At 46.7% G+C, this 10391-nt stretch overlaps 1 protein-coding gene across 1 annotated transcript; it reads left to right on the top strand.

Moving 5' to 3' along the window:
* The first annotated feature begins 4161 nt into the window (after positions 1–4161).
* Positions 4162–6938, top strand: LOC125119329 (doublesex- and mab-3-related transcription factor 3-like). The gene is made up of 5 exons (XM_047766172.1): positions 4162–4376; positions 4482–4639; positions 5544–5680; positions 6547–6694; positions 6823–6938. Exons 1-5 carry the CDS (start codon positions 4162–4164, stop codon positions 6936–6938), a joined length of 774 nt encoding a protein of 257 aa, XP_047622128.1.
* The last annotated feature ends 3453 nt before the right edge of the window (positions 6939–10391 follow it).

Below are 10391 nucleotides of genomic sequence, written 5' to 3'. Positions count from 1 at the left end.
GGAAAGAAGTTTGCTCTTCAACTTCTTGCATTTTCAAATGAAAAGTTGAGGGAAATGATTGCTCATAGTTTTGTTATGCATTGAAATATTTACCAATGAAATAAGATGATTTCTGATGTTTCCTTGCAAATCATCTGAGGGAGAGGGAGAGGAGAGAAGATCTGTATGAATTAAGATTGGCTATGAGTCGTTGATGGTAGCAGCTGGGTGATGGGTAATGGGAGGTTCCCTTCACTAGTCTCTCTTGTTCAATGGTTGTCAAAGCGTGGTTCCCCACCAGCAGCATTGGCATCACCAGGGAACTTGTCAGAAAAGCAAACCCTGGGTCCAACCCCGGATTTTTTAATCTGAGACTATAGATGTGGAACTCAGCAATCTGTGTTTTAACAAGCCCTTTGGGCAATTCTGATGCAAGCTCAGGTTCCAGGACCACTGCTCTACTGCCATGAACGTGGAGATTGCAAACTGTGTATACAGACACTTATTTGTATATGTTTGAAATTATCCATCGTACAATTTTTTAAAGTAAAGAAAAACAGTTGGGCATCCCAACTGTTTAGTGGTCAAGTTTTAATAAAAAGTTTCAAGACAGATTACCCTAAATCTTATATGAACACTGCCGAGGATAGCAAGAAGGACTTTCACCCAACTCAATCTATGAGACAAAGAGACCTGACCCTGGAATCAGCAAAGATGGTATGAAGAGGGAAGCATCAGGTCAATCTTGCTCATGAAAAAGAGGACGTAAAAATTCCAAGCAAAGCTTTAGCAAACTGACACCCACCAGCATACAAAATAAGAATAATAATAATAATAATAATAATACAATAATAATAATAATAATTCACCATAACTAAGTTACACGCCTATCCTAGGAGAGCAAAATTGGTTGAACATTAGAAAGACTATAGATGCAAGGGGGCATGAGTGAAGTTTGTGTGTTGTTGATAGATGGAAGGGGGCATGAGAGAAGTTTTTGTGTTGCTGATATATTCTGCTGCTTGATCCAGATGATAACCGAATGTGTATGTTTAGTTTCTGAAAACTCATTAAGGTATACACTTATGATTTTTAGCCTTCATCCTTCAGTAAAGATTCTGAAAAAACTCTCGCTATATTAACAGATTCAATGAATAGAGTCTTGATCATTTCAATAGGGGCCGAAAAAGTAAAATCCAATATCTATCCACAATTTTAAACACACACTTATTAAACTAGAAATATAGCAGATGTTCCTTAATCTGTTAAAGGGAAAGAAAGAGAAAGAAAGAAAGAAAGAAAGAAAGAAAGAAAGAAAGAAAGAAAGAAAGAAAGAGAGAGAGAAAGAGAGAGAGAGAAAGAAAGGGAGAAAGAGAGAGAGAAAGAGAGAAAGAAAGAAAGAGAAAGAGAGAAAGAAAGAAAGAAAGAGAGAGAGAGAGAAAGAAAGAAAGAAAGAAAGAAAGAAAGAAAGAAAGAAAGAAAAGAAAAAGAAAGAAAGACACAAAGAAACAAAGACACAGAGAAAGAAAGAAACAGGGAAAGAAAGAAAGAAAGAAACAGAGAAAGGTAAACAAAGTTAGAAAGGAAGAAAGAAAGTTAGAAAAGGAAGGAAAGAGGGAAGGAAGGAAGAATTAAAGCAAACAGTGACACACAGCAAACCCATTTTTAATATGGAAATGTTGGGAATATTCTTTTTAATATTGGGAATAACCCAAAGATGCCCGACTGTTTGACCTTGTAGTGGATGTCCTAGCCAGCCAGTAAGAAACCTGTAAGTTGATGATCTTAATTCTGTTGCAGATTTACAGACAACTGCAGAACACCTATAGATACGTGATTAGATATCAGAGTTTAGCCTGGTGGCTGATTTTTACTATATATATATATATATATATATATATATATATATATATATATATATAAAGCCAACTAGCTTTCTATAAATTAGGTACAGTTAGAAAATGCCACTTTAAACAGATCTCAAGCACCAGAGCAATAACATTCTAGAGTATCTTGAGATAAACACAGGAAAAGATGTGCAAGATCTGAATGTACAAAAGATAAAGCTAAATACTAAACTGAAAGATTCAGACCTTAAAGGAGACCCACAGAAATAGAGAGCCATCCCATGTTGGTGACTAGAAAGGCTGGATATCACAAAGATAGTCAATTCTCCCTTAACTGATGCCCAGGTTCAATGAAACCGCAATCCGAATCTACCGCAAATGTGTTTTCAGGGGACGTGACATGCTGCTCCTAACATTTACAGTTTAGAGTTTAAGAAGGGCGAAAGGCAAAGGCTAGTGAAGAAATGCCTGGAGACGATGAACAAGATGGGAGGACTCGTCCTACCAGAGGTCAAGATGTTTTACCAAGAGATAAAAATCAAGACAGTGTATGTAGTATTGGCACAGCGAGAGACCAATTTATCTGTGGAACAGAACAGGGACCTGAGGAACAGAGACACGCAAATAAAGACCAGAACGACTCCAGACGCTGCCAAATGTTCCCTGGGGCTGCCAAATTCTGACTGAGAATTGAGAATCCCTGACTGAGAATCCCTCAGATGGGAATACGGATCGCTCTTAAAAACACACGCTGGATTTTGGAAAAGCAAATCATGGAATACCAAGGACATGAGTTTAAAACAGCATGCATATACAGTAGTTCACATCCACAGAGAGAAGAGGTTGGGATAGCTCCACTTCACTTCCGGAGTTAAAAGGGAAACCCGGTAAAGGGAGCCTGAGGAGAAGCAGGAGGGCGGTGGAGTGGGACCGCCCTCCCTTCGGGCGGAGCGGGTGACCGACAGATGAACTTGAAGCTCATTGGTCGCTGGCCACAGTGGTGGGAGGTGAAAGGCAGAGCTGGAAGCTCATTGGCCTTTGAGGGAAGAGCGGGAAAGGGAGCGAGAGCTGAGTCTTCCCTCAAGCCTCCAGTCCCAGCAGACTGATTCTGACCTGCTGGAGGCTAGGGTAACCACAGGCTGGCATCAGGAATGGGACCCTCGTTCTCCAAGCCTCTTCTTTCCTCCATCCCTCCTGCTCTGGATCCCCAACCCCTTCTCCTCTCCTCCACCTCAGCGGAATACCTCATGTCCCACCTCGCCCCGCCCCCAACCCCCACTCCACACGCCGTGCCACACCCCCCCATCTCCTTGGCAAAAGTCCTGTGGAATGACCCGTTGCTCTGGCCTCCTGGCCCTGGGGCAGGGCTTATGTCCTTGCCTTTGATTCTGGGGTGGGGGTGGCAGGGAATGACTGAGCAGCCTGAGAGGAGGTGGTGCACTGTGGGCGCGGGAAGAGGGGAAGCTGTGCTCCAGCATAATTGTTTGAAGCTTGGAGAGGAGCATGGAAGACTGTTGGGAGGCTGTGGAGGGAACACATAGGTTTACATGAAAGCAGAGAGGCTGTATTGGTGCAAGAGAAAAGTTAGTGCAGTGAGGAGTTGGCTGTTGACTAGATCAGGGTCTGGCACTCAAGAGGGGGCTCAGCAAACACCTATTTGATAAGTTATTGAGGGGGTGAATGAAAATGATTATCAAAAGAGGGGCTTGGGATCCAGCAGAATGACACGATGCCATGAGGTGTAAAGGGTGTTGGTTTAAAGAGGGAGCAAGAGAATAATGAAGATTTCAGTGGGGTGTGAGGAAAAAATCTGAATGGAACGTGAGACAAAAATAAAATGTAGGGCATACATGAGACTAATAATAGAACTGAATTGGGGGAGGGCATAGACTCTTGAGAAAGGAGTGAATGAATACAGGAGGTTAGAAAGACAATTGTGGAAGTGGATGCCAGGAATAATAGTTGGGCATAGCAAACTACAGGATGATAGATGAGGAGTGAAAGTAGTAGCTGTTGAAGGGGATATGGGAGCACACGTGTGTGCCTGAAAAGGGGGGTGTGTGTCTATGGGGAGTGAAGGTAAGCAGGGAAAATAATGATAATTGGATTGAAACCCATGCCCCGAGTTTCTTGGAAGCCGCCTATTCTTGAGTGGGGCTTCCTGGGAAAGAGGCTCCATGAACAAGAAGGGAGGGTGCAATCTCATTTCAGCGACAAGCTGGATGGAGGAGAATCCAGCCACCTCAGATGGGGTTGTCCAAGGGAAGATGAAGTATGTTGGGGGTAGGGGATCATGTGGCTGGCCATCCTGACCTCCACTCCTTGCCCTAGAACCATGGATCCCGATGAAATGCTTACTGTGCCCTGCTGCCCCCTTGACTCCACCACTGGACTCGAGACTGGAGCCCCATGGGGGATTGAATTTGGTCCCAGAAGAGCCATACGTCGCTGTGCCCGCTGCCACAACCACGGCATTACTGGCCAAATCAAGGACCAGGAGCACTTGTGCCTCTTCCAGGCCTGCGAGTGTCACAAGTGTGTCCTCTTCTCGTGAGTACGGTGTTTGACAGGAGGAAGGGAGTGGGCCTCCTCTAAAGGTGACTGACTCTAGACCTGCAATCCCTCCCTCCGCCCCCCTCCCCCACCCCGGTTTAGGGAACACTGCAGCATCTTGCCTGCTGAGAGTGCCTTGAAGACAATGCAGGAGCTGCACCTAAAGAGGCAACTGACTCAAGGACTGATAAAGAGTGGGACCACCTCTCCCAAAGCTCACAGCCATGTCAAGAAGTCATCCATTCAAACAGGAGTCCTCAGTGAGTGTCTCTGGCCAGGGACAGATTCTGAGTTTGGGTGTAGGGAGCACGAGTGGTTCTGTCACCAGTCCTGCACCTGATGTCTTTCTTTCTTTTCCTTTTTTTTTTTTTTTTTTTTTTTATTTTATGGTCGCACTCGTGGCATGTGGAAGTTCCCTGGCCAGGGATCGAATCCCAGCCACAGCTGTGGTGACGCCAGATCCTTTAACCCACTGCACCAGGCCGGGATCAAATGTGCACCTGAGCAGAGACCCAGGCCCCTGCAGTTGGATTCTCAACCCAATGCGCCACGGCAGGAACTCCCCTGCCACCCGATTTCAATGTGGCTTCAGGAAAGTTACTCCTTGGGCCTTAGCTTCCCCAACTATAAAATGTCATCAATATTATCTACCAAGTGCTGGTGGGAAGGAGAGATCTGGGGGGCGGGGGGAGTCAATGTATTTGCAGTGGGATGAGACCTCAGATTGGGAGTGAGGCGGGGTGGGGTGGGGTCAGGGGGAAAGGTTCACCTCAGCTGTCCCCAGTCTCTCACAGCTGGGAAGGCGCTCATCACACCCCAGCTTGAGGCCCACCCCTGTTCAACCCCGGGGAGAGAAGTGTGGGGCCAGTCCAGGAGGCCCCCACCTCAGCCACAGCCCAGACCCCTTCCTCTGTCTCCTGAAGACCTGGGTACCGTCTCTAACCCTACTGCAACTTGCCATGTGACCCTGAGGGGGGAAAAAAACCCCACTTCTCTCTGGGCCTCCTAGTCCCCGGTCCCAAAATAAAGACTCAGACTAGCTGGTCTTCAAGGTCTTCTCAGCTCTGACATTCTGGGCTCCTAGCCTCATCCCCAAACATGCTCACATCTGCTCTCTATTGCTGGCTTGCTTCCTGATCCAACCTGTGCTCTCTGCTCCTGCAGGCAAGCTCCCAAGATGCTCTGCTGATCGGTCAGGCATTGGAATTTTTGTCTCTGTCCTGGACTCCAGCACCCTTGAAGAAGCAACTAACAATTTCACTTTCCAGGAAGTCACAGAGGCCCCCTGCCCTGCCCAGCAGGTGAGTAGAGTGAGAAGGACCTTGGAGCTAGTTGTGTATTGTCTTATTGGATACCGGACCTTGTGCGTAAGGCCAAGGCTTAAGCCTCCGCAGGGGCTTGGGTCTCTTTCCACAGAGGTGCACGTTTGATCCTGGCCCAGTGCAGTGGGTTAAAGGGTCCGGCATTGCTGAAGCCATGGCTGGGAGCTAGAAGGAGAAGGTGGAGGAAGTGTGGTAGAGGGGTAGGAGGAGGAGAAGGAGGAGAGGAAGAGGAGAAGGTGACATCTCAGACTAATGGGCCACCATAGGGCTCTCCCAGCTTTGCCATTTCCTATTTGTGAGACTTTTAATCTCTGAGCCTCTGTTTCCTGTCTGTGTACTGAGAGGGAACAATATTCTACACCTGTAGCATTGACAAGAGGACTAGGGAGTTTTGAAAAAGCTGGCAGGAATTAGTGTCCTGGGGAAGAGATAGCCCCAACGGAAAAGAAAACAGGCCAAGCAGAGGAAGGGACTTGTCCAAGCCACAGTGACTAATGGCCAGCAGGCATTAAGATCCACACCCAGACATTGCAGAATCCTGCCCCTCTCTGTCTACTGGTAGTATGTGTCTGCCAGAGGGTTAAATCCCCTGGCCTCTCCTCTCCTTGCTCCTACATGTTCAGCTCTGGTCCTCCAGCCCTGTGCCACCCTTAACCATCTTCTACTGCTGCTACAGATTCTGGGCAAATCATGGGGGTCCAGAGCCCTGGCAGGGGCCATGTTTAGTGAATGAAAAGATCAGAAGGCCTCAGGCTGGCCGGGGCCTTCAGTGGAACTGGGGACTGAAGGGGCACAGGGAGGTGTGGGCTCCCAGCTCCCATCCTCTCACATCTTTTGCTTTGCAGGCTCCTAAAACTTCTGACCAGGACTCAGATTCTGCCTCCTTAGAGTGGCAGCGGAAGCTGGAAGCGGCTGAGGCTCTGCTGACTCTGAGAGAATCCTCCCAGGCTCCTTCTGGGCCCACCCCCCTGCTCCAGCCCAGTGCTGCACCAGGTAGCCTGGTCTTTGAAAGAAGAACATGGGGTCGGGGGTTGTTAGGAAATGGGAGGATGCTGTGGTAAGCAAAGCCTGACTGAGAAATCAAGATCAGAGGGGGTTTGAACCTCGATGGGCCCAGGCAGCCAAGCCCCTCAGTCTGACGCTTCAGGTGTCAGTAGACGGTCGTTCAGTGAATCATCGATTGATCGAGCTCTGTGCTCAACAAGCAAATGTCCAGTACCCTGATGTCAAGAAATAAGGGAAGTGAGTCCCTGAGAGTGGCAGGGACTTGCCCTAGGGCATGCACCATATCAAGTGGAAGAACCAGTCTCCCGACTCCCAGCCCAGAGCCTTCTATTCTGACCCCTGCAGCCTGCTGCAATCTGGGGAGGACATACGTAGGTGATAAGAGCCTAGTCTGGAAGGAGATCTGGTCCCTGCCTTCAGGGAGCTTCCAGTCTCCATACGGAGCCTGCATGCCCACACAAGCTGTGTTTTGAGGCTAAATCTCAACAATGACCCTGGAGAGGAAGGACTGAAGAAGAGACAGACACCCAGGGAGGCTGAGAGGGAAGGCTGCGCACTACCAGACCAAAGTGGTGGGCGCGGTATGGTGTGTGAGTGAAGCAGCAACCCTGGAGGAACTGCTGGAACAGGGCGGATGAAGGTGGCGAGGTTACCAGTCACCGAGGTCTGGCATGCCAGGCTTAGGAGGTTAGACTGGCAACTGTGGCTGAGGAGGAGCCAGGGAATGTCTGAACTAGGGAGGAGCATATTCAGGGACCCCGAGCTTGACAAAAAGAAATGTGGCGGCGATGATGGAGGGATTGGAGGAGGTAAGACTTGAGATAGGCAAATCAGCAAGGAAGAGCTCTGTGCAATATAGTCCAGGTGACAAAGCCTTGATTGGGTGGGACAAAGAAGAGGGGAGAGCTGGGAGGGGAAATGCATGTGACCTGGCCCTGACCCCTTCCTTTCTGTCTACAGCTCCTGCTGGAGAGAGAGGACTTCAGCCTCCGAGTCGCTCTCTCCGTCCCAGGCCGGCCAGCTCCATTTCTCTGCCTATTGGACATGTGGGGTGCATCTCCCTCTTGAGCTAGAAGCCCAAAGGGGGAGAACTCACTAGAATACTGCCTATTTATGCATTTGCAAAATGCTTAATATCCAAAATTCTTAATGTCTTTTCTTTTAAGCCTTTAAGCGCTTTTTATAAGCTTTCAGACCCTTTTTATTATATGGGGCAATTCCTTGGTTGAGAGTGGATATTCTTGTACCTCCATCCTTTACTCTCTTGGATCCTGGGGCTTTTTAATGTCTCTTAAGAAAACAGGGTTGTGCAATCTAAGCTGATCAGTCTCTAAATAGGGTTCTGTGTGAGTTCATATGTTCATCTGCCAGAGTTTTTATTTGGCTCGTGATTGCAAACATACTGGCACGCTCATGTACTTATCCATGCATGTGAAGATCTGAGGACGTTTTCATTTTGTGTCTAGGTTTGTGTGTGTGAGAAAATAATAAACCCGTGTTGAAAGGCACTGAGATAAAGGAGCTGTTTGTTACCACAGTATAACTTAGACTATCCTGACTCTAACAGACTTGTTCAATTCCCTTTTCAAAGGGAGAATCACTTTACTCAATAAATGGGATTTGTTAACACAGCTAGATGAGAAAATGGTAGAGAAAAAAACGGTAAGGGATTTAGTCATTCAGCAAGTAAGTGCCTACCCTCTGTCTGGCATAGACTGCTTCCAGTTGTCCAGAGGGCCACAAATTGAGATGTCTGCAGGATCAAGCAGATTATATAAATGAGTGGAGCAGGCCAGATGGGGTCTGGCCAATTGACAGCGCTTGCTCTACCTAAGGGGGGCAGCTGTCACTTGGCTCTAGCCAATTGTTACCATGCAGGATGTGGACTCATTACTGCCACATCTCCTGATTTTTCAAGAAAAGATGAAATTCTAGATTTCTATGTAAAACATCTCAATTTTCAAATGTTGGCTCTGATTTCCTCTTTAAGCCCTTTACGTGGGCCAAACAAAACATCCAAGCAGGCCAGCTTTGGCCAATGGAATGCCAGTTTGATTCTAGCCCAATATGCATTTTACAGTCAGGGAAATTGAAGCCAGTCGGGACAGGAAGAATCAAAGAGGGGAGGTGAATTAGACGCAGAGCCTACTTTGGAAGGGCCAAGGAAATACAAAGAAGAATCATTATCATTTAGTTATTCCGTATTCACTGTACACTAAGCACGTATAACCTCACAGCAGCTCTGTAAGCTAAGCATTATTATCACATTTTTACATATGAGGAAATGCACTCAAAGAGTAAAAGTAACTTGTACAAGTGTCTTAAGGGAAATTTTTAGCCAACGATCCTGGGGGTGGGGTGGGGTGGGGGGGACTCCCTTCTCTTGGCCTTGCCTTAAATTAAGCAATAGTTTACTTTTTTTTACAAGGAAAAAATAAAGGAAAAGTAAAATAATATACTTTTTTTTTTTTTAAAACAAAGCATTGAGTGAGAGAGAGGTTCAAAACCTGAAGCGGCAGACCCCCAGTCAGAAAGGTCTTTCAAAAATCATCCCTTTTATTTCGTACTCAAAGTAACAATACGTGGTAATCAATCAGATCTTACTTGCACTTGTTTCTCAGTCCTCTGCTGATGTTCATGATCCTGCCCACCCACTCCCGCCACCCCCACACACGTGTTGAGCTATATGCCTTTTAAAAAAGTCTCCTAATGGCATAGTATGGGCAGCTTAGGACATTGTTATAAATGTTAGATACCAAACATCTTTTGTGAACTATCCTTTGTTCGCTACTCCAGTTCACAGGGTTTTTCTGTTTGTTTGTTTTTGTTTTTGTTTTTTGTCTTTTTGCCTTTTCTAGGGCCACTCCCATGGCATATGGAGGTTCCCAGGCTAGGGGTCTAATCAGAGCTGTAGCTGCCGGCCTACCCCAGAGCCACAGCAACATGGGATCCGAGCCGCGTCTGCCACCTACACCACAGCTCACGGCAACGCCAGATCCTTCACCCACTGAGCAAGGGCAGGGACCGAACCCGCAACCTCATGGTTCCTAGTCGGATTCCTTAACCACTGCGCCACGACGGGAACTCCCAGTTCACGGGTTTAAAATATCACTTTATATAACAGTGTCAGCTAGCTCTTGACTCTAGTCTGTTATATAATAGCATTGGTTGGGCCTGAGGATATCCACCACACCAGAGGATGTGCAGAGTGGATAAATCTCAACCTGTGCTATGCAGGGATTTGTTTAACAACAGGTTCTGGATCTGGGCTGAGGGAGGGGAAGGAAGGTTGGAAGAAACACCGTGTGTTGTCGCATTTGCCAGTTTCAAGCTACCAACGTGATGTCCTTTAATGCAGATTTGGGAAGAGATGGACTTCTACCACTCAGTTACATTAAGTATACATAATCTCAAGAATATACATTATAGTAAATTGTAGGAAAGTAATTAGGGATTGTTGACTTTTGGATACATATTATGTTCATTTTCAATATAATGTATGTAATATAATCATCACTTTATTCAATTTAGTTCTTAATAACAGCCGTGTATAACAGCTGGCTCACAAAATCCCCAAAAGTGTGGCAGTCACCTGTTATGTTCCAGTAAGAGTCTCCTCCAGCACTCTACTGCTTTCAACTCTTTCCCAGAAAGGCACCTCTTCCAAAGCAGGTCACACTAACAG

The sequence above is a fragment of the Phacochoerus africanus genome, unplaced genomic scaffold (genome assembly GCF_016906955.1).
Source record: "Phacochoerus africanus isolate WHEZ1 unplaced genomic scaffold, ROS_Pafr_v1 Scaffold_57, whole genome shotgun sequence".
Taxonomy (NCBI): domain Eukaryota; kingdom Metazoa; phylum Chordata; class Mammalia; order Artiodactyla; family Suidae; genus Phacochoerus; species Phacochoerus africanus.
Note: the sequence above shows the minus strand (reverse complement) of the source record. Positions and strands in the feature narration are given on the sequence as shown.

Excerpts from the sequence above, each read along its gene's own strand:
- LOC125119329 (XM_047766172.1), top strand. The coding sequence starts at position 4,162 with ATGGATCCCGATGAAATGCTTACTGTGCCCTGCTGCCCCCTTGACTCC. Across the intron at positions 4,640-5,543 it reads CATTCAAACAGGAGTCCTCA|GCAAGCTCCCAAGATGCTCT; the intron begins GTGAGTGTCTCT and ends CTGCTCCTGCAG. Across the intron at positions 5,681-6,546 it reads CCCCCTGCCCTGCCCAGCAG|GCTCCTAAAACTTCTGACCA; the intron begins GTGAGTAGAGTG and ends TTTGCTTTGCAG.